Genomic DNA, 25,372 nt, shown 5'->3' on the forward strand with positions numbered 1-25,372 from the left:
TGTGTGTGTGTGTGTAATTTTTTATGTGTGTGTAAGTTTCTGTTTGTGTTTGTGTGTGTGAGTTTTTGAGTGTGTGTATTCAAAATATTTTGGGTCTATCAACCTAGTGGTACCAAAATATCCTAAGAGGGCTCATTTGACTGGAAATTAAAAGTTCTAGTGCCATTTTTAAGTGACCAAAAATATTGGATGGTAACTACGCCACCTCTCACACCTCTTTTTTCCGTAATCGAGCAGACAAAATTTGACACGACACACAAACAAAGTCATAGTGAGAGAGATATCCAAAAAGTTGGGTTGATCTAGGTTCACTGAGAGGGGCGCGCCACTCTAAGTGAACCTAGATCAACCCAACTTTTTGGATATCTCTCACTATGACTCTGTTTGTGTGTTGTGTCAAATTTTGTCTGCTCTATTACGGAAAAAAGAGGCGTGAGAGGAGGCGTAGTTACCAACCAATCTTTTTGGTCGCTTAAAAATGGCACTAGAACTTTTAATTTCCAGTCAAATGAGCCCTCTTAGGATATTTTGGTACCACTAGGTCGATAGAACAAAAATATTTTTAATACACACATTCAAAAACTCCACACACACACACACACAGAAACTTACACACACATAAGAACTTACATACAAACACAAACTTACACACACACACAAAAACCTACACAAACACAAAAATATACACACCCACAAAAACTTACACACACACAAAAACTTACACACACACAAAAACTTACACACACACAAAAACTTACACACACAAACAAAAACTTACACACACACAAACAAAAACTTACACACACACACAAAAAAACTTACACACACATAAAAACTCACGCACAAAAAAAAAAAAAAAATTAAAAAAACACGAAATACTTAAACACACAAAAAAAAACTTAAACACAGACACACACACACTTACAAAAACACACACAAAAAATTACACAAAGAAAACACTTCTCTGAGTGTTGAAAGTGATTTCATGACATTATTTTAATTTTTTTTCTTGTCTCAAACTATTTTTTATCATGAACCATTTAGAGACCAATTTGATCAACTTGGAGAAAGTTCAAATAGAATCATTACTGATATTGATATTAGTGCGTAAGCTACAAACCGACAAAAATATTCGGAACTTTTTTTTTCTTATAGCCTTGACTTTGAAGAAATTGTCGGTCTCCAGTGTAACTTCACTAATACATCCTTCTGTTAATCAAGCCATCTCCCCCAAAACACTTCCCAGTCATTTCTTGTTAAAAAAAAATTTTATTTCAACTCACCCACACGGTTTTTTCTACATTTGAACCAGAGAATGGACCTAAGTTTAACATTTGATTGATCAACTTGGAGAAAGTTCAAATAGAATCGTTACTGACACGGGTTTTTCTACATTTGAACCAGAGAATGGAACTAAGTTTCACATTTGAACGATAGAATTGTATTTTCCATAATTTTCTTATAGGAAACTAGAGTTTATGGTCAAATACAATACACACACACACACACAGAAACTTACACACACACATAAAAACTTACACTCACACACACACACACACAAACTAACACACACACAAACACAATTACACAAACCAAAAAACGAACACACCCAAAAAAAATTAAACACACACACACAAAATTAACCGCCCACTGATATTAGTTTTTAAAATGACTTCGAGACATTATTTTAGGTTTTTTTTTTTTTCTCTTTTCCCAAACTATTTTTTTTATTATTAACCGTTTATATAAAAATGTTATACCATGTGTATGAAAATAGATGTATGTAAATTCCTTTTCATACATCTCCAATGTTTTAATAGACATTCTAAACGTTTGATATGCTAACTTTTTTCTTACATGAAAGTTGAATGAAATTTCGGTATTGTGTATTCAAGAGGTGAAGAAACTTTTTTATAGTTTAATTTCTGATCGCGGGGGGTTGGGCACGGTTGAAGTTGTTTTCATGTAAAAATCTATTTTCTTTCCGTTTTTAAGTTTTGATGTTGCTCCTTACTTTCAATTGAAGAAACTTTTTTTTATAATTTAATTTCTGATCGCGGGGAGCTTGGCTCGGTTAAAGTTGTTTTCACTTAAAAATACGTGAAGCATTTTTCTACTCGTAAACTAATTTCTTAAACTAAATAGTTACCCCGTCCTCCTCCGTCAGAAAGTTCAGAAAAAAAAAACAAAAAAACACAGTAGCTTTATCTGTAGTGAAGCATTTTTCTACTCGTAAACTAATTTCTTAAAATAAATAGTTACCCTCTCCTCCCTCAGAAAGTTCAGAAAAAAAAACACACAGCCTCTATTTTCTGTCCGTTTTTAAGTTTTGATGTTGCTCCTTACTTTCAGTTGAAGAAACTTTTTTGTATAATTTAATTTCTGATCGCGGTGGGGGGGTTGGGTACTGTTGAAGTTGTTTTCACGTAAAAATATATTTTCTGTCCGTTTTTAAGTTTTGATGTTGCTCCTTACTTTCAGTTGAAGAAACTTTTTTATAATTTAATTTCTGATCCCGGGGGCTGGGCACTGTTGAAGTTGTTTTCACGTCAAAATCTATTTTCTGTCCGTTTTTAAGTTTTGATGTTGCTCCTTACTTTCAGTTGATTTGGGAGCTTGGAGGACCTTTGAGGACCGGTGGCTTCCTTTGGGGTTGGGGTGGGGGGGGATCGGAGCCCTTTGGGGTTGTGGTAGGGGACCTCACAACACTGTTCAAATGGAACTTGTGTATTATAACGACCACCGAGTTTCACCCTCAAATCCTCTTCTAAAATCATCTTGGGGTTGTGGTAAGGGACCTCACAACACTGTTCAAATGGAACTTGTGTATTATAACGACCACAGAGTTTCACCCTCAAGTCCTCTTCTAAAATCATCTTTTAAATCATCTTTAAAATGTCTCTAACTGTTTCACCGAAATAATTCCCTAAAATAATAATTTGTTCTGAAAAGATATAATAAAGCCTTTAAAAGTATTATAATGGGGGACTCAGGAGCCATTGGCGCGCCGGGGGCCCTTTGGGAGCCCAGAGAACCTTTGAGGACCGGGGGCTTCCTTCGGGGTTGGGGTGGGGGATCGGAGTCCTTTGGGGTTGTGGTAAGGGACCTCACAACACTGATCAAATGGAAGTTGTGAATTATAACGACCAAAGAGTTTCACTCTCAAATCCTCTTCTAAAATCCTCTTTTAAAATGTCTCTAACTGTTTTACCGAAATAATTCCCTAAAATAATAATTTGTTCTGAAAAGATATAATAAAGCCTTAAAAAGTATTATAATGGAGGCTCAGGAGTCTTTGGGGCGCCGGGTGGTCACACAAAATCAGAAAAAATGTTCAATGTTCCTTTAGTACCTACGCAATTAGATTAAAAATGAAGATATTTATGCAGAGTATCAACTAGCTAAGGCTAAGTTTGCTAAAAGATCAGTTATTTTCTTGCGAAAACACACAAAATCAGAAAAAATATTCAATGTTCCTTTAGTACCTACGCAATTAGATTAAAAATGAATATATTTATGCAGAGTTTCAACTAGCTATGGCTAAGTTTGCTAAAGACCAGCTATTTTCTTGCGAAAACACAAAATCAGAAAAAATATTCAATGTTCCTTTAGTACCTACGCAATTAGACTAAGTCATCGCCCAGTTAACACAAAGATGTAAATTGAGTAACTCTTTCACAATAACGAACCAAACCAGATTATACCCACCTAACCAGATCAAAAAATGGCGGTCACACTAACTTGATTAGTAATTGGGTTCAGATATACTACGAACGGACTTTCAGTCCTACATTCACGGGTTTCTGCAAAGTGTTATGGGCGTCATTGAAAAAATACCAGTTTAAAAAAAATAAAAAAATAAACATGTATCCCGGGTTTTTTAATTGAGTACATTATAGCTTGGCAAGTTTTTTAAAAAACCGACCAATCAAGTTATCATATGGAGTGAGCACCAAGCTTTCTCTAATCGATTGACACACAAAAAATGGGTGTCACATTAGAAAACCTGTCTGCCAAGCCATGTAGGGTTCATAGTAATAGGTCACTGGCCCGTGGTAAGACATATTACGCAATCACGTCCAGAATATATAGATGCATTACTACTTCCATTCGTAAATTTCTGTCCCCTATTTAAATATTTCCGTTTTAAACGAACTTTTTTCTATTTTTAAAGAAAGTAGTAGTCAGGTGAACAGAACTTTCTGGAAGAAGGAACTTTCTGGGTTCGTCTTTTTTAATATTAAAGGAATCTTGTCTGGAAAGTGATTTGTTTTCCCTTGGCACCTGCAAAGAGATTTATTAGAGTAAGCGATTTTTTGGCTATTTCTATCAGAGAAAATCGCTTTTAATCAAACTTACCTTCGAAATTTGTGACAAAGGTGATTATTATGCTTAGAGTAGCGGATGGTAGGTTTATTTATCAACTATATCCTTATGGATCTTTACCATGTTAACCCCCCCCCTCTCTGCGTGCTCCAAGGGTCTTTGGACATAGAAGTGTATGATATATGAAGGTTTGTCCAGTTCATCAAAGTTCGGTGCCTTTGGAGGGGGATGGGGGAGGCGGATGTTTCAGAAGACTTAACTGCTGGTTGAGGAGAATTGTCCAAATCTGCGCAGGAGGACAGAATGTAGGAAAAGGTGAGTAACGCTTGTGATTTTGGGGATGGATTTATAAAAGTTTCTAAATATGTTCGGTCAGTTTGCTTAACTTGCGTTAATGTCTATTTAATTAAACCTTTTTTGTCACATGATTTTTAATTCCTGGTGATTGAGGCAAAAAAAATGGCGGTACGATGGGGGGGGGAAGGTGATCTGAACTAATCTGACGATTCTGAAATTGTTCAAAATCAATAGGAAAATCTTAGTGTAAAATAAAAAAACATATTTTAATATTTCTTATAAAATGCAGCTGATGATCCATAGAATTTTGATTTGACTCATTAGCTGGGTTTGATTTAAATTTGCCGTCAAGTTGAAGATTTTGAAAAAGTTCCTTTTTAAGCGAAATACTACATTGAAAATGAAAATGAATAACACATATAATAGGTCTTTGAAAATGTGTGCATTTCTTAATTTTGTATCAAACCTTAACATTTACTTAATATTACTATTAACAGCTCACTGCACCACCAAGCCACCTGAGGCAAACACAACTGCGCACACTCCTTCATCCCAATCTATTCAAAGCCTCCCTCTAAACACCCTCTCGGTAAGTTCCTATTTCCTTTAAATACTTTCTTACGATCTTCTCCCGCCCCATTCGGGATGGCCTGCTTTTCGTTGGGCCCGAGATGGTTGGCCGAAACGAACTTGACTTACAGCTCTTGTTACGACGGCGTAGAGAACGATAAGACCAGGCACCTCCATGTTGACCTATCACTTGTCAGGCTCGCGGCTTCTTGCACTGGGGCGTGGGCTTTGGCATGGGGTTTGTTGGCTTTGTCTCTCCACCTAGCGGCAGGGGCGTCGTCTGGGACGTTTTTATCCTTGCAGGGTGAGGTCAAAATTGAACACAACCCGTGCTCGGGCATCATGCTGCAGACGAAGGAGGTGGCAGTACCAGCGAACAGTGTGCTGGGCAAGCTGCGTCGAGAAAGAAGCTAGGCAACCTGTCATCATTCATCCGCAGAACGCGTCCTAGCTATCTCAACCTTTCTTACTCATATAACTAAAATTTAAAAATTTCTTACTAAGAAATTAAGACAAAAATAGTTATTGCTCAACGACAATGATAAATGGGGTTATGCTCATCTGCATTTCATCTATGATCTGTAGCTTAGAAACCGGTTCGAGACATACTAATAAGCAACCAAGTCTTACTAGAAATTCAGGTATGGTTTTCTTTTCATACCCAGACACGTGAATGCCAAGAAATAATTCGTTTTGCCGGTGATTTTAGAGTCGAGTCAGTCCGCGAGTTGCAAATGATGCTGAAGTTCAGAATATTGTCCATAAATGAGGGGGGAGGGGGTTAAAAGGCTGGTTGAAGTAATTTTGAAAACATTTTTGTTGCGTAAAACAGTTGTTCTTTTTATCAATAAAAAATTAATTGATGTCCACCTAAGCCAAATAGGCCGATGCTGAGGAGTTTCAATAAGACAAGACATTTGTTTATGCAGGGTTGGCACTGAAAATTTGACAATATCCCAAAATTCACTTGCGAAAAATACGTTGGTCTGAAAAAAAAATATGTTTTAATATGTTTTCTAAGGGCTATGTTTAATATAAATGCTTTTCCTAAGATCTCTAACTCAGAAATGAAATCCGAATATTTAGGGGGAAACCTCAAGGAGTGAAATCCCTATGTGTTCAGTCATTAAAAGGAGATTTCTTAGTTTTCATAGTTTCTAACCATAGTACATGAGTAAATTTTTCTCGAAATTTTCATTGTTGTAAAAGAAAAGAAGATTTTTGGTTTGAACAGGACTCATTTTTAGTGACTGGTTGAAACGTAACTAAAATGCATAGAAAAAAGTTTTCGATGCGTTTTAAAAGTTCTTTTTGCAACCCCTACCCTCGAACAAAAATCCTAGACTAGCCCTTGCTAACAGCTATACCGTTTGCATAGTTGCACTCCAGCTACAAAGAGAGAAGACTAGTGAACCTTTTTGAAGGTTCCAGTTTTCGTGATAGGTACACCAGATCAATATAGAGGAGGACTTGGACCTTCATTTGAAAATGACACATTTAAAATTATAGGCGGAACAAAACTTTTTTTTCCGATCCCACTCCCCCCCCCCCGATAATTTCTTTTTGTGGGGTGTCCCTTTTTAAGGGAGAATTGGGAGCTTTCTTAAGAGCAAGTAAAATATGAGGCTGAGGGGTGGGGGCTTCTCTAACATTTAGAATTTCCCTGAATATGAAATTAAAAATAGGATTAACCTGAATATGAAATTTAAAATGGAAAAAGATGCAAAAGGAAACAAAATGATTATATATATATATATATATATATATATATATATATATATATATATATATAATATATATATATATATCTGGATTTCCCTTTATTTTTGCCAAATATCCTTGCAGGCTACGAGTTTAAACACACACCCCAAAACAATTGTACGGCCACAATATATATATATATATATATATATATATATATATATATATATATATATATATATATATATATATATATATATATATATATATATATATATATCTGGATTTCCCTTTATTTTTTCCAAATATTCTTGCAGGTTACGAGTTTAAACACACGCCCCAAAACAATTGGACGGCCGCAAAGTCATTGTACTTTAGGAATTGTCATTTTTTAAAACATGTTAATTAACAAAATTTCCACAAAGCAGACAATTTCATCTTTGTGTTTTTCTTTTGGGTTTTCCTAAGCTTGTTTTATTTATGACTACTGATTACATTCTCTTGGCGATAAAAGAAATGACAGTTGCCAAATTTAGCTTATAATCAAAGAGAAAATCATCGGGCCCGTGAACCCCCTACACCCTCCGATAACCTAATCTTCTTAGGAATTTTTTTGTTGCGCTTCCATATCTTTTGTACAGTTCCCCTGTTTGAGCCCATGGCAAGGCCGTATCAAGGGAGTAGGATGCAAGGTTTGACCCCCCCCGAAATTTTTGCCCTTGCCGTAAAACGTAACAAAAAACAGTACAGACAGATTTTTGGTTTGTTTTTTATTTTTCTACTCCCCCCCCCCGAACAAAATCCTGGATATGCCGTTGACCTATGGTCTATAAAAACATGTTTATGATTAATGACTGCCTATTGATGTTGGATTATATTAAGCTTTCAGTTGAGCATAAGTTAAACTTTTGTGTAGTGTGGGCTTGAAGGGTATGGTAGATGCCTTCAAATATAGGTTCATCTTGGCACGTATTGAGTTGTAATGTTGCTCTTTACTTTTATATCAAAAACTTTTTAATAAATATTTTCTCAGTTATTATTATTTTGTTTTAGGATAAGTAAATTAAAAACTGCATAATGATCTGTCTAAGTACGAAATAATCTATCGCCTAAAACAAATAGGTTTTTAACCAATTCGTTTTCTAATTGTTTTTGCCTAATGACCAGCTCGTCCTTCAGGGAAGTCAATCCGAGGAAATTAGGGGGGGGTGTATTTATCAGTACTAGGGGATGGGCGGGCAATTTTGTCGTTTTTCAATTAAAGGACTCGAAAATGCCATTTTCGACGAAAATAGCATAAAAGTTTTTTTTAATTTGGAGGAGGGAAGAAAATCTTGGATGGGCCAACGCCCCTCCAACCAATTGACGCAACTGTTTCATATTTAAGACAAAATGTAGAAAAAATATTTTGTTTAGGTATGGTCTCTTTTGATGCTAAAAAATGATTCCTAAGACAAACATTTTCGAAGTCATCGATTTGATACGATCAGCTTGGAAAGAAGTTTCCGCATTGAGTAAATAAAAAAACAAGGAAATGACAGAACCTGTATTATTTTCAGAGAAATGCCCAATAACTCTAAAATTTAAATATGACCTATATAGTTAATGTCCGTCTAAAAGATAATGCTCTAGTTTCTGAGTCTAAAAATTCAACCAGTTGATTTTCTGATTATTTAAAAAAAAAAAAAAAAAAAAAAAAACGCCCGCTCCGAGATTTTTTTTCTAATAACCCGCGAGCGTGTTGTACAAATAATAATATTACAGCGGACGTTTTTGAATCGCTCAAACTCTTCTGATGATTCTTCGTCAATGAATGTTGACGAAGACGCTTTGCAACAAGTGTGGGGGGGGGATACATAAACTTTTGTTTTCGGCGGAGGGCAGGTTCATCAAAAGTACACAAATAAGTGGAAAAAACATACAGCAAGTATGAGAAAATTTATAAAAATCTCAATTTGATTTGGGAAAGGAAGGGGATGGGCCAGAAAACCTCCATTCTACATGCGTGCCTACATAGTCAAGTGGATAAGATAAAAATAATAAAAATAATTTATAAAATAAGTAATAATTTATAAAATAATAAATAATACAATAATAATTTATAAATTAATAAATAATAAAATAACGATTTATAAAATTAAGCAAAAATATTTCTTCTGAAAATACGTAATAGAGGAAAATAGTTTTTAAAAAATGACGAAAAGTAAAAAAAAATTGTTATAGACAGTTTTTTGAAAAATGAGTTATTAGAATGTAACTTTCAAATCTATTAGAACACAAACAAAAAATACATCGAAATAAAAGATACGACCCAAAAGACACATATTTTGAAATACACCTGAAAAAAACAATTTTCCAAGCAGAGAGGAAAGCTCCAAGGAATTATGAAAAACCAACACCGGACATAAATGAAATCAGTCTCAATGATCAAGTACCAAACAAATAAAGATATCGAAATAGAAGAAAACAGAAAAAATGCAAAAAGACGAAGAAAAGTTAGATAAATAGGGTAACACATTATGTCGGAAACCTCTGCTGTCGGAAGAGTCACTCTGGTTGCATGAAGCGGTATCAGCTGATAGCCACTTAGTCTGAAAGGAACCTGCTACGTGATGAGGGATTAATAAGCCACTGTTATGATGACACGTGATAAAGATCAGCATGCTGATTCTTATAAACAGGTCGTTGGACCTATAACTATGCATACTATACCGTAACAGCAGCTTTGATCTTAAATTAAGAACGGCTTGACATAGTTAGTCTTAGTGACTTGGTTACTCTGTTGGCAAACGGATATGTTTCGTAATATAAAGCAAGTATTAATTCTCTTAGAGAAGGAATATGATGAGATGTTACTTGCAGTTTTAAAGTACCAGTGGCATAGCTAGGGTGGTGGCTGTCCCCGAGCACCTTTTTGTTTACTTATGTTGTGGTAGTGATGCTACAAGGGGGAGGTGAATAAACTGACATTGTACTTGCGGCGCTAAAAACCCTAACTACGCCTCTGCCACTGCCAATAGACCAGGCTGCTGAATTTTGTACCGTAGCGAGTATATTCAGGGTTTCCACCTCTAGTTATTTATCACTATTTCTAGTGATTTTCAAGTTGCCTAAACAAAAGTCACTAAATTTGTACATAAATCACTAGCTTATTGAAGCAAATCACTAAATCAACCAGAAAATCACTGAAATGTAGGGTTGTTTTTTTTATCACCGGATGGTGTGGCAACCCTGAGTATATCCAAATCAGGGCTTTAGGCTTGAGCATGGGAATAGCATTTATAATGAATGTTGCTTTAATGCAATATAAAGTATAAATATTACATAATATATCTGGGTTTATTTTGCCTTTAGATTTTCATGAATGAATCTTGGGATATTATACGATATTCAGTGATAACCCTGATCAAAATTACTGCCTCCATAGTTTGATCAAAGAGAGGGGGACTCCAGACCTGTTAGTTGTCAAGGAAAGAACTCTTCTTTAAGATCCTTTAAGTCGGTAAAATGCAGTTTAGCGGCTCTTCTGAAGAAAACCTATTGAAAAAACAGTATTTCCATTTGTTTCCTTTTTTATGCTATTTCCTAATGTTCAGTTCGTTTTTCTGACTATGCACCCACCCCCATTTGGTCCCAGGTAGAACCCTAAGATATATACAAAACTTAAAGAAAACAGTAAATCAATGAAATTCTTGTTTTATAGTATGCATTATATTTCTTTCCGTTGTTATGCACGTTTTTAAATAAGGTTTTTATCCAATATTGTAATCCATAAATCAATTGACACTAAAATTCATTGAGTCAAGAATGCGAGAAAAGTGGTTAAAAAAGAGAGTATTATATATCACGAGATACCAAATAAAGGAGAACTCTGTTACTTGACCATGGTATTTGGAAAGAGCATAAAAAACACTTCCGTTTTTAAATTTCTTTCAGAAGAGCCGCTAAACTGCAGTTCCACCTAAGTCTTTTTTCTTCCTATTTTCAACCCTTGTCTCCCTCGGAAAGAAAGTTCTCTGAATTTGCCCCCTCTCCCAGTGGCATATTTTCGTCAAAATCCTGAGATAATAGGGGGGGGGGAGTTGGAGCTAACTTTACCAAATGAGCCGTATAGTACTATAAAGGCAAGATATACTAAATCTTTACCGTTTCTCTGGATGCTTGAATTATGCCGGTTTATCTTACTTTTGCAGGATTTTTGAAGAAACCAAATTTCAGCTGGGAGGCAAATAGGGGTCTGAAGGGCAAACTGGGGCCTAGGGGTAAATGGCAACTGGGAACTAGGGCCCCGCTGCCCCATAGAAAATTCCGTCCATACCCTCTCCCCAACGCTAGAGTTTGTGTGTACAAATGACAAGGCCGTATCCAGGGGGGGGGGGGTTACCCGGTTTTAACCCCCCCCCCCCCCGAAATTTTTGACCGAGTCGAAAATAAGTCGAAAATGAGTAAAATCTAGGTAAAAATCAGTATAATTAGTCGAAAACTGAGTAAAAAATTAGTAACCCCCCCCCCCCCGAAAAAGTCAAAAATTAGTACACCCCCCCCCCCCCGAAAAAAAAACCTGGTTCCGCCCATGACTTATGATGATGTTGCATTTTAGGTCAAAATTTGTAGCCTGACAGATATTTATTTCTGTACACTACTATATACCATCCATGGTTAGTGTGTACGAGCGTGCTAGGTAGGTAGATTATGGTGGGTACGTAGGTGGGTATATCCTTAATGGTAGATGCGCATTTGTGGTTCTAGCGGTGATCCTTCCTAAAGGTAAAAACATTTATATACAGTTTTCAAACCAGGAAATATTTTCTAATATGGGGAACAAATTCAGCTTTTGCCCAGTTGCAGCATAAGCATAAAAACTCTGGTATTAACAAAAATGTATTAAACATAAATTAACTGAGGTAAATGTGTTTACTGAGGTAAACACTGTTTAGTGTAATGTTTGATGGAAAAAGCCTTATGGCTGATGATCAACACACGTACTAGCAGCACTTGAAATAGTTTTTACTTTAGCGAAAAGTAAACACTAGTCTAAGCACATGTAAACAGGGTTGCCACCCAGTGACAAAAACAATCACTAGATTTTAATGATTTTCTTGTTGATTTAGTGATTTTTGTCAATAATCTCGTGATTTTTTGTTTAGGCAATGTAAAAAATTACTAGAAATAGTGATAGATTACTAGGTGTGGCAACCCTACTGTAAAGCACCTTTGAAATATGTATAAATTTTCAACAAGGAGAATAATTTGTTGTGCTCTAGGACTTGAAGATAATAAGGCTACCTGTAATTCAATAGTGTGACCTCTATTTTTCAAAATAATAACTAATTATGCCTCCCAGAATAATATGAATCCCACAGTCCCTAGGGCAAGGGTAGGAAATAATAAGAATTGTTAGATTTTAGTGATTTCTGATTGATTTAGTGATTTTCGTCAATAATCTCGTGATTTTGAGTTTAGGCAACGTAAAAAATCACAAGAAACAGTGATAAATCACTAGGGATGGCAACCCTGCTAGTAAAGTACCTTTGAAATATATGTAAATTTTTAATCAGGAGAATAATTTGTTGTGCTCTAGGACTTGAAGATAATAGGCTACCTGTAATTCAATAGTGTGACCTCTATTCTTCAAAATAATAAATAAATATGCATCCAGGAATAACATGACTCCCACAGCCCCTAGGGCAAGGGTAGGAAATAATAAGAATTGTTGAACTATAATAAGAACTCATAGACTTTAGTGATTTCTGATTGATTTAGTGATTTTCGCCAATAATCTCGTGATTTTTTATTTACACAATGTAAAAAATCACTAGAAATGGCAGATAAATCACTAGGGTGGCAACCCTGCTTCTAAAGCACCTTTGAAATATATGTAAAGTTTTAATAAGGAGAATAATATGTTGTGCTCTAGGACTTGAAGATAATAAGGCTACCTGTAATTCAATAGTGTGACCTCTATTCTTCAAAATAATAAGTAAATATGCTTCCAGGAATAACATGACTCCCACAGACCTTAGGGCAAGGGTAGGAAATAATAAGAATTGTTAACTGTTTAAAGATAGTTTTCATAATGGAAAGTTGGGATTGCTTAATATTGGGAAAATAATTGGCTCAAAATTTTCAGGAATTGTTGTTTGGTTCAAAAGGATGACCTGAGGGAATCCGTCAGGAACACCAATTTATGAAATACGGAGCCTTGTTTTTTTTTTCCATTAATACGAACCCACCTAGATTTTGAAGAATACCCTTTTCTTGTATCTTTATCCACGCAATTGGGAGAAAAGTCCTTTTTGTGAATTAGCCCATCTGAGTTTGGTTGTAATATGTGATGAAAATTTGGAGCTAAAGTGAAAAAAAATAGCCAAAATACTACGATTTGTTTAGTATGGCCGTATTATCATAATAGCATCGTTTTGTGATAAGTCATTTAAAATTTCATCATGGCTGAGTTTAATAAAACTCAAATACCATATAAAAGGTCTAAGGGGTAGCCCCCTTTAACCCACCTGGCATACATCTCGGAGCGCTACATGTGCTACACAGTTCCGCCACATGTGATACGCTTACACCACGCTTGGCATAGTCCCTACAACGCATGATACACTTTTTACCCCCGGCAGGGGCCAATCCTGTTCGTGATTTTTGAAAGTTGGCAACCCCTCGAAAAGGTCGGTACATCAAATAGTACCACACTTTTCGTGTTTTGGCTTTGATTTATATTATGATATTTACCATGTAATACACAAAGTCAAAAGTCGTTGAGCACAAAATGTGATAGAAATTCGAAATATTAGTCTCATGTTTGTGATCAGTGACTTAAAAACTCCTTCAAATAAAATATGTTAAGTTTAAGAAAAATCAAACACCCCACAGGAGATGCGTACTAGCTTTATTTTGACTTTGACTTTTATATTATAATATTTACCGTGTAGTATAAAAACTAAAATGCTTGAACACAAAATATGGTGGACTTGAAGCCGTTTTGTCTTAAGACGATTATATTAGAGTATTAGGCTACTTTCATATTTGTGATTGGTGCACCTCAGAACTCATTCACTGTCAAGATTTGTAGAAATCAAACATCATTAACGAGTCCGTACCTACCGTATTTGATAAGAGGTGCTAAGAGTGCTATTTACTGTTCAATGCCATGAATTTTTTTTAAGAATGAAAATATTGTTATTACTACCTTATTTGAACAGGATCCGTGGTTATCATTAAGTGAGGGAAGATAGGGACGGAGAACCACAGCGAGAAGGTCCACAAGGTCATAAGCCCTTGATCTCTGGCTCTGTGAGAAATAGGATATCGTTAAGAGATACATAGCATGCATGGCTTGCTTGAGACTCGTACCTATTATGGCAATAATATTATGGCTTTATTCTTCTTTTCGACTCTCACATTGCAAATTGTATCCTCGTTATTATGATTAATGATTTAAAGAATCCTTAAATTGTAACTTTGATAAAGACCAACCTGTCTCTGCGATTTTAATAGGACACAAGTATGTATAGCATACCTGCTTTGTTTTGCCTTTGGACACTCATACTGTAATTGTAGGCTCATTTTTGTGATTAGTGATTTTAAAAAACCTTTCATACTAACTTTGGTGGAAAAAAGGTATTTTTCGAAAATTCAGGGGGACAAAATAAATCTAGGGGATGCCTTTAGCTACCCCCCCCCCCAATTCGTGCCACCACTTTTTTTGGCCCAAGCTTTCCTTCTTAAGTTCCTCCATAACACATGTATAACACATGCATAACGCATATAGCCTATCGCACATCAGTTTCTGTCTGCTTTGCGAGTAAGCTTAGCTACAAAGCTGTGTGTACATAATGTCCAATAAGTGTAGATGCATATAAAAGACTCGCGATAAAAATGTTTTAGTGGTGGATTCTGGGTTAAGAGACCCCCTCCCTCTACTATGGATGCAGTTTACCTTCTTGCAAAGCTCACTTACATTTACATGTATACGTGGAGTAAAAAAAAAAACCCATCAAAATGCCCGCCCATTTTATAGTTGCAAAACTAACTTTGAGTTCTACCCCTTAAGTCGTAATTAGCAAAGAAAAAAACTCTAACCCCTCCCCCCTTTCCAAAATTCCGGATCCAGTGCCGAGGTGTATACAAACAACATTTCATGAGCAGGATCACCAAACACAAAGCAATTCTTCATTTGAAGGGCCACTGCTTTGCGGAATTCTCTGGCACTGGTATAGATCTCGTCTATTTCGTCAGGGTCAATGCCACGTTTGGACAGGATAATCTAAATGAAGTCAGGCATCACATCCTGAATCAATTATTCCAACTGAAGCTACTCAGTTGCCATAGCCACCCTGAACCAATGCGTACTGTGACAGCGCATTGTGACAGCGCATTGTGACGTCAAAATCCAGGGGAGGTGCAAATTTGAAGCCAATTTTCCCAAATCAAGTAGGAATGACAGTTAAAACTGAAAAATGAGCCATAGAGTATCATAAAGATAATACGAAGGACAACGGGGCTAAGTCTCTCCATTGAAATTTGTCTGAAACAACTTCTGTGGATGCTTGAATTATGCAGGTTTATCTTAGTTTTGAAGAGATTTTTGAAGAAGCTAAATTTCAACTGGGTGGCCAACTGGGGTTGGGGAGGGGGCAAACCGCGATCTGGGAGGGGAATTTGCCCCCTAGATGTTTGAGTCAAATAGTATCGGGAGCCTGGCGGCTTCTTAGCACGCGGCAGGGTACGCGGCAGCCCCGGCACTTAGCACGCGGCAGGGTTCTATATATGGATTCTCATTGTCGCGTGTCTTTTCTGCTTCATTTTTAATTATAATTAATTCAGAAAATTTGTCAATGCCCTTTGCTTTCGCTGCCCTTGTTCCAGATTTTAGTTTTGTTCGGGTGGTGAGACAAAAACTTCTTTTTCTTCAAACGGACTATCATTTGTAACATTTGTAAATTTTGTTTTTTTTGGTTTTGTCTCACTTGATGGTCCAGGTTGTTGATTTTCACCCATTGTGAATTTAATGACAATGCCCTTTGCCTTAGCTGCCCTTACTTGTTTAGTCTTACATGATGGTCTAGGTTGTACATTGTTAATTGTTCAGGTGGTGGGACAAAAAGTTCTTTTTCTTCCAACGAATTATCATTTATAACACTTGTAAATTTTCGTTTTTTGGGTCTTTAAGTTTAAAAGTTATCTAAATATTTTTATTTGGTCTTATTTATAGATGGAAAGATAGTAGGACATAGGAAACTATTCGATATTTTTTCGTCGTTATTAGAACTAGATATTTTACTTTATTTTATTTGAATTTGATGAATTTACAAAACCGCATAAATTCAAACTGTAATTCCTTAAAATTTGCTTACTGCTAGAAATGTGTTATGCTTTCTGCTATCTACATGTCAAGAATTTTTTCTAGACTCCTTAGACCTGATGTGAGGGGGGAGTCTAAATCACTAAGTATTAATTGGTGAAATAATGTTTCCGTTGGAGGGGGGGTGTCTCCAAAGCAATTTGGACAATTAAAAAAAAATAAAAAAAAGTAGGCAAAGGATATGGAAGATTAAAGAAATCACAGGGGGAAAATGTAAAATATTGATACTTTAGAGGGACATGGAACCCAAAATTACCCTGTATATTCACCTGACATATGCTATAAAATCAAACGCTGTCTCTTTATATTAAGTATATTCAGAATTAAATTTTCCTTACTGCTACTAACAACTCACCGCAGCAGCAAGCCCCCTGAGGCCAACACAGCTACGCACGCTTCTTCTCCATCCCAATCTATTCAAAGCATCCCTGTTTACACTCTCCCATGAAGCTCCCATTTCCTTTAAATCTTTATTTATGACATTCTCCTACCCCAGACGAGGACGGCCTGCTTTCCGTTTAGCCCTAGACGGTTGGCCGAAAAGGACAATTTTCGGCAATATGTCATCCTTCATCAGCAGAACGTGCCCTAGCCATCTCAAGCTTTCTCTCATTATCATAGGCAGCGCGTTAGCGCTGCCTAAGTAAAGAACGATGTGGGCACAATGTGTTTGGTTGTTTTATTTTCTCCATACCCGGGCACTTCGTATCAAAGGAGTTGTCGTAGAAACTTCGAAGAGGGCTCATTCGATTGGAAATTGGAGTGGCTAGTGCCCTTTTTAATAGTCAAAAGTGATTGGAGGGCAACTAGCCCTCCCTCCACGCCCATCATTCCCCCAAATACATCAAATCAAAATTTTGAGATAACCATTTTGTTCAGCGTAGTTGATTTCAGATAGAAAATATCTTTTTGAGGAGGACACTCCCCCACAACCCTCGGGGCAAGGGTTTTAAGTTATGCCCTGAGGGCATATAAGATGAATGTTGACACAATGTAAAGTTTATTTTTTTTTATTTCTTTAAAGCAGGGCACTTCATATAGAAGGGGCGTCGTAGAGACTTAAAAAGGGGCTCATTCGATTGGAAATCGCGAGTTCTAGTACCCTTTTTAATGGTCGAAAGTGATTGGAGAGCAACTAGCCCCCCCCCTTCTCACGCCAATCATTCACCTAAATACATCCAATCGAAATTTTGAGATAGCCACTTTGTGCAGCGTAGTTGATTTCCTGATAGAAAATGTTTTTTTTTAGGAGGACACTCCCCCAGAACCCTCAGGGCAAGGGTTTCAAGTTATGCTCTGGGGGCATATAAGGTTTTTATAGAAGGTGTTGTCGTAGAAACTTCAAAACAGGCTCATTCGATTGGAAATTCAAAGGGCTAGTGCCCTTTTTAATAGTCGAAAGGGATTGGAGGGCAACTAGCCCCCCCCTCCCAACGCCCATCATTCACCAGCGCACATCCAATCAAAATTGTGAAATAGCTATTTTGTTCAGCGTAGTTGATTTCCATATAGTAAATATGTTTTCGAGGAGGACACTCCTCCGCAACCCTCAAGGAAAGGGTTTTAATTTATGCCCTGGGGGCATATAAGGTTTTTATTGAAGGCTTTGTCGTAGAAACTTCAAAACAGGCTCATTAGATTGGAAATTCAAAGGGCTAGTGCTCTTTTTAATAGTCAAAAGTAATTGGAGGGCAACTAGCCCCCCCCCCCATGCCCATCTTTCCCCCCAAATAATGCAATCAAAATTGTGAGATAGCCATTTTGTTCAACGTAGTTGATTTCCAGGTAAAAAATATGTTTTTGAGGACGACACTTCCCCACAACCTTCAGGGCAAGGGTTTTAAGTTATGTCCTGGGGGCATATAAGGTTTTTATAGAAGGTGTTGTCGTAGAAACTTCAAAATAGGCTCATTGTATTGGAAATTCAAAGGGCTTGTGCCCTTTTTAAGAGTCGAAAATGATTGGAGGGCACAAAGCGCCCCCCCCCACGCCCATCATTCCCCAAAACACATCCAATCAAAATCTTGAGATAGCCATTTTTTTTAGCGTAGACTAGTTGATTTCCAGATAGAAAATATGTTTTCGAGGAGGACACTCCCCCGCAACCCTCAGGGCAAACGTTTTAAGTTTTGCCCTGGGGGCATATAAGGTTTTTATAGAAGGCGCTGTCGTAGAAACTTCAAAACAGGCTCATTCGATTGAAAACGAAAGTGATTGGAGGGTAACTAGCCCCCCCCCCCCAACGCACATCATCCCCCCAAACACATCCAATAAAAATTTGAGAGCCGTTTTGTTCAGCGTAGTTGATTTCCAGATAGAAAATATGTTTTTGAAAAAACCCTCAGGGCAAAGGTTTTAAGTTATGCCCTGGGGGCATATAAGGTTTTTATAGAAGGCGTTGTCGTAGAAACTTCAAAGCAGGCTCATTCGATTGGGAATTCAAAGGGCTAGTGCCCTTTTTAATAGTAGAAAGTGATAGAAGGGCAACTAGCCCCCCACGCCCATCATTCCCCCAATCACATCCAATCAGAAATTTGAGATAGCCATTTTATTCAGCGTAGGCTAGTTGATTTCAAGATAGAAAATATGTTTTTTAGGAGGACACTCCCCCACAACCCTCAGAGCAAGGGTTTTAAGTTATACCCTGGGGGCATATAAGGTTTTTATAAGAAGGCGTTGTCGTAGAAAATTCAAAACAGGCTCATTCGATTGGAAATTAAAAGAGCTAGTTCCCTTTTTAATAGTCGAAAGTTATTGGAAGGAATCTAGCCCCTCACCCACGTACATCTTTCACCCAAAAAAATCCAACTAAAAATTTGATACAGTGATTTTGTTCAACGTAGTTGACTTCCCGATAGAGAATATATTTTTAGGAGGAAACTCTCCCACAACCCTCAGGGCAAGGGGTTTAAGTTATGCCCAAGGGGCATAAGATGTTTTTATAGAAGGCGTTGTTGTAGAAACTTCAAAAAAGCTCATTTAATTGTAGATTGAAATGGCTAGGGCCCTTTTTAATTGTTAAAAGCGATTAGAGGGTAACTAGCCTCCCCCCCACGCCTCGCATTCCCCCAAACACATCCAATAAAAATTTAGAGATAGCCATTTTGTTCAGCGTAGTTGATTTACAAATAGAAAATATGTTTTTGACGAGGATACTCCGCCACAGCCCTCAGAGTATTGGTTTTAAATTATGCCCTGGGGGCCATATAAGGTTTTTATAGAAGACGTTGTAGAAACTTCAGAAAAGGGCTAATTCGATTGGAAATTCAAAGAACTAGTGCCCTTTTTAATAGTCGAAAGTGATTAGTAATATTTTTTGTTGTTGTTGTTTAGACCAGGGCACTTCGTATCGAAGGAGTTGTCGTGGGAACTTCGAAAGGGGCTCACTCGATTGAAAATAGAAAGGGCTGATGCCCTTTTTAATAGTCGAAAGTGATTGAAGGGCAACTAATTCCCCTTCCGCTCCCACCCTCCCAATTTCCCCATATTTTTAAAAACTAAATTTTGCCATAATATTAAATAAAAATGCACAGTTATAATTCTAATTACCCAAAAGGCATATCAGCAGTATCCCAAGAACGACTGAGGGTATTATGTTCAAACTTTCGAGGCTACTTCTGCTCTTAAAATTTAACCAAATCAAAATAGTGTAAGTGTATAAAAAAAAGTAAACAGATTTTTACGAATGGTATCAAGTTTTACATTTCAGGTCAACTACAGGAGGTATGAAAGTAAGTTAAACAGTTATACAAATAGCAGGCCAAACTATAAATTCTTAAAAAAATGAAAAGATTTAAAGTATTATTTTCTTTTTCCCTGAAAAGACTATTTCAATATAAAACAAACAAAAATAAATTAAAAAACCTTTTCCACAAAACAAGTTTTTCAAAGAATAGTAAAGAACTTCATTAAACAAAAAATGAGCCAAAATAAAATCAAATAATCTACCAAGCTTGAAACTACCACAAATCGGCATCGAAAAATAAATGAAACCCAAAACGAACAGAAATTACAATAATTAACCGAGTCAAGCTCAAAACGAGCAGAAATTAACATAAGTTGGGCGCAAATCCCCTATGCCTTCCCAAGGCCAGAATAAAATTTGCCCTTTACTGAAAAAATATACATGTTTTTACTTTTATAACTTTAATAAATCAAATAATTTTAACATTTTGATTACTAAATATCAGTATATGTATATTAAACTGACAGCACATTCATTTGTATTTTTTCAGTAAAGTACAAATTTTGTTCTGGGCCTGGGAAGGCATAGGGGTTTTGCGCCCAACCTATATTAATTTCTGCTCGTTTTGAGTCTAACTTTTACCATAGTTAGGTTTTCCATTACAAGTTTTTCTGAAAAACACGTGTTAGAACCTTTATTATGTAACTGAAGAAATAAATATTCCCTCAAGTACCTTAATTTGTATTTCGGAGCAAACTAACGTCAGAAGATGTGCATAGATCCGTCGTTGATAATTCAGTAATGTATATTCAGTGTTCGCACAATCTAAAAATAAACTTTATCACTGGTTTGTGGCCCATAGGCATACCAATATCAGTAAAGAGTGCTGGAGAGATGCAGTTTAAGTTCATTGGAGGTACTTGTATGAAATACCCACTACCACTCAAAAAGTGAAGTTAGGTTAATCCTTATAAAATACATAAGTATGATCAAAATATAGTACTTTAGAAACAGATTTAGGCTATATATTTGCACATTAGGGGAGGGGGGGTAAAGCAAAGCGGGTCTGCATGCAAAATTTGTTATGTGCAATTATTCTGCATATTATGAAGTAAGAATTGTTTTCTGACTTCACCAAGGGCGGATCCAGGATTTTTTTTTTGGGGGGGGGGTTACTAATTTTTGACTCAGTTTTCGACTAATTTTACTGATTTTTACCTATGTTTTACTAATTTTCGACTTATTTTTGACTCGGTCAAAAATTTCGGGGGGGGGGGGTCAAACCGGGTACCCCCCCCCCCCCCCCCCCCTGGATACGGCCTTGGACTTCAGACTGTCGAAATACTGCACCCGCACCCCGCTAATATGCAAGTATATAGCCCAAACTATATATTTTACAGCTGTTCTGTCTCTTCTCTTTGTCTTTTCTGAAAGAAACTAACGAATTTACAGTGCCTCAATGGAAGAACAACTTGAGCGGTAGTGGATATATCACGCAAGTACCTCATTCTGTATTGAAAATTCAAGAAATTCTGTCTTTGATTCCGTGAATCCTTTAATTTTGAACTTTATTATGAAACTAGTTTTCTAAGCATTTTTTTGATAATTAACTTAAATTTTTTTTTTCAGATGGACAAGTGGTGGAAATAGCATACAAAACAAAGTAGAAGACGAAAACATGATCGATTATGTATGCTGGAGTTTCCTGCTTATAAATGTCATTGGGATAGCTGACTTTTTGATTGTACGTGACGAAAAAATTACCCGTCATTTGGTATCCGTGTCACTGAAGCTATTTTGGACCAATATCACCTTAGTCCTTTTCTGGGGAATCACGTCAATAATCACAGGAATTGTGATACAAGTGCAGTATTTACATTCACAGTTTCTGATTAGTGATTACCTTCCAGCTGCAGTAACGATGAGCACATCCAAGTTCTTGAGCTATTTTGGTCTTTTGCCAATTCCTATACTAGTTGCTGCATTTTATATTTTTAAATTTGTGATACAGCTGCTGAGTTTCAATCCTGATATCAGTGTTTGGGAAGTGTTGTTGCTCTGTGCACGGCCTGTTTCGGTAGAAACAGCTGAACGACTTGTTGCCAGACGTGCTGATGATACTGACGAACAGTATATAGAGACACTACCCAATTTGTGGCTCACTCCTTCTTTACCAAATGATTATATCAAATATTTACCTGTGTGGAAACACAGAGGCTGGAAAAGAAGACAAAGGCGAAGAAGTGGTCCCCCCTCAATCAGTTCTATGACAAAACTAGGCTTAATTGCCAGAAAAATATTTCGGTGGCTTTGCGGACGATTTCATATTGAAAATATTTATGAAGGCAATTTTTTAACCCACCATCCTCAATGGATAATACCAGATTCTTCCTGTGCCATCTGCTTGGAAGAATATCGGGCAAAAGTTTTACTCTGTGGTCTTCCTTGTGGCCACCACTATCACAGAGACTGTATTTCTTCGTGGCTAAATCGAGAACAACATTTTTGTCCAATATGTAGAAGTCCAGCCTACACAACGTAGTCCCATCAGCTGTGACTTTTCATTTATTTATATGCTAATTTCGGATTTTGAGCTTGTGTTTAGATTACGAAATAACAGCGCTTAATTATCGAGTCTTCTTTTTTAAAGTTTTATAATAAGTATTGTAAGATTGATCTTTTTTAAATGTAGAAAATATTTATAATTTTCAAGTGAGAGCAAAGAGAACTGAAATAATCGGGTGGTTAGAAAACGGACAAACCGCAGAATTTGAAAATTGTTAAACTTTATGCTAAAAAATGTGTGAAAATGAATTAAAAAGTGTTTTATAATGCTATCAGTACCTCCAATTCCCCATTAGTTCCTTTTGAAATGTAGAAAACAGTGATGACAACATTGCTCTTTGATCAAGAGAAAATTACAAGAGAGACAGAAAGAAAAAAAATTCACATTTTTTTTTTTTTAAGTGACCAAAGAACCTAAAAAAGAACTTGGATATATTCTGTAGCAGCCAAATTCTTACTAGAATTATCCCCTGGAAAGAACTTCATGGAAAATTTGAACACCACCCCCTGTTTCGCCAAAACTAATTCGTGCTAAACTAACTAGTGCAAAACTATTTCGCACTTAATTTATTTTCTAACAAATTGATTTATTTGGTTTTATTTAATTTTTTTTCATTTGTTTGGAGCTTACTAGATAGTTCTAAAGTATAATAGTCTCTAATCTTAAACAGAGGTCACATTAAATAAAAGTCAATAATTCATTAAGTCACTAAGTCTCATTCAATGAAAAGTCATTAAATAAAATTTAATAAAAATCAAGTCAAAAGACGTTTAAGAGTCTTATGGGAGGAAGGGGGAGGGGGGGTGTCGGAGCTATTTCGCCTGAAATTGTAAATTTTCTCACATTTCTGGGCATTTCTTATTCAAGTTACCAAATAAAACAAAACAACTCTTGCGTGCGCGGCTGTACGACACGGCTCATGATTTTGCTTCAAAACACGAATCACAACTCTCCCTCAATTCAGAAAAAAAAACATGAAATACTGTGCTATCCAAAAATTAGATGACTCTAGCATATTGAAAATACACCCGGAGTGAAGCCCGTATCCAAGGGGGGAGAGTAGGGGATTTGAACCCAATGAAATGTTTGGTAGACTCGTAAAAACGTAACAAAGATGAATATAAACAAATTCTAATACCTTTCTAAAGTTTTTTGTAACCCCCCCCCCCGAAAAAAAAATCCTTGATACGACCGTGCCCAGAGTTTTAGGAAATGATATCCTTGTGTATCAAATAAACTTATTAAATATCTCCTAGTTTTCAGAAGACCCTATCAAATAAGATTAGCTTTTAATTGGTTTCATTCTATTGTTCAAGCATAGCCAATGGAGTCTATGTTCAGTTGCGTTAATTGAAGGAAATATGGGCGGGGGGGGGGATAAATCTATTTTCAAAAATTTAGAGGTAGGCAATCTTGTTTCTTTTTTTCAGTGAAAAGGACAAAAAAGTTATTTTTCAATGAGAATACAAAAGAAGTGTTTTCTTTAAAATCTATGGAGTGGGGGGGGGGGCGGGGGTAGAAATCAAGAGAGCATATGCCCTCCTTCCAATTGATGCTCCCACCTATATTTCATTTGTAATTAGTTTTGATGCAATATTTAGATCTGAACATAGTAGTGTTATACTACTTTAGTAGTCTAGAGAGAGAAACGAGAATTTAAGAGATAAGAGACAATCCGAGGAAATATTTATAACTAAAATATAGCGGTATTTTTTAGTTATTGAGCAATTATTGAACAGTCTCAGCAGTCTAGAGATAAATGGGAAATTAAGGGGCAGGAGATAATATTTGAAAATATTAAAATATATGTAGAACTATTGAGTAATTATTACACAGCCTTACCAGTGTAGAGAGAAAAACGAGAAATTAAGAGATAAAAGAGAATATGAGTGTTTAGAATTGAAATATAAAAGTACTTTAGTTGGTTAATTATTAAAAAGCATTACCAGTTAATAGAGGTATGTGAAATTATGAGATAATATATGAAAGAGAATATCAGAAAATATTTCTAATTAAAATGTTATTGTATTTAGAGTTATGAGTAACGAAATTACCGGTCTAAAGAAAGGTATCAATAGATGAGATGTTATTGCCTATATTTTAGTGTCATTTGGGCACTCATCATATCAATACCAAGCTCATAAGAAGGAGTTTATTTGCAAGGGGGGGGTATCTAAAAAAAGAATAAAACAGACGTATTACCTGACAAACAAAGGAAACTGGCGAGTTTTCGGGGACAGTGGACCCTGACCCCACTTCTTACGTCACTAACAGGTAGAAAATATAAGTTTTTAGTATTTTTGGCATATTTTGTTGGATTATATCAACTATGAAAATTGATCTTGATGCGTTACTGTGGCTGTATTTAAACCATTTGTGTTTTGATAATTTAATATTTTGGAAATAGTTCAATTTTGAAATCCATCTGTAGATCTTATTGGAATAGCTCGAAGAGTATGGGAAATAGCTGAGAGGAACAGAAGTTCAGAAAAAAAATACCAATACCATTTAGCGTTATCTTAAAACGTTATCTTTGCGTTAGTGTTATGTTAAAAAAATTATGAAAGCCTAAATGAAAATGTTTGAAAACGTTTGTTTGCTTAGTTCATAATATAGATTTTGAAGACAATAGCATGATCTATACAGATTTTTTTTTCTGGGAGGGGGGGATTTTTTATACACTATCCCTTATAAAAACTGGTAATTAAAAAAACGTATGGTTCTTATTAAAATTTTATTATTATAAAAATTTTGAGATATTGGAGAAAGCAAGATTATGGTTATATGGTTTGAAACAGGCTTCAATGGCGTGACTATGTCAGCTCAGCCAAACTCAACTGAGCTCCAAATGGGTACC

At 36.2% G+C, this 25,372-nt stretch overlaps 1 protein-coding gene across 4 annotated transcripts in view; it reads left to right on the top strand.

The window, feature by feature from the left end:
- The window catches only part of LOC148952726 (uncharacterized), a 79,926-nt gene extending 55,453 nt beyond the window's left edge, over positions 1-24,473 (top strand). For 2 of the 4 annotated variants that reach the window (XM_089088061.1, XM_089088058.1), the window contains one exon: positions 21,579-24,473. In XM_089088061.1, the coding sequence (XP_088944187.1) occupies positions 21,628-22,491 (864 nt within the window). In that variant the 5' untranslated portion in view covers positions 21,579-21,627 and the 3' untranslated portion in view covers positions 22,492-24,473. Of the gene's footprint in view, positions 1-9,578; positions 9,707-21,578 lie in introns of those variants that run through there. The other 2 variants (XM_089088057.1, XM_089088059.1) reach the window with 2 other exon arrangements.
- The last annotated feature ends 899 nt before the right edge of the window (positions 24,474-25,372 follow it).

This window comes from Artemia sp. Qi Xiang Cuo, chromosome 4, assembly GCF_049724085.1.
Source record: "Artemia sp. Qi Xiang Cuo chromosome 4, ASM4972408v1, whole genome shotgun sequence".
NCBI classification, from domain to species: domain Eukaryota; kingdom Metazoa; phylum Arthropoda; class Branchiopoda; order Anostraca; family Artemiidae; genus Artemia; species Artemia sp. Qi Xiang Cuo.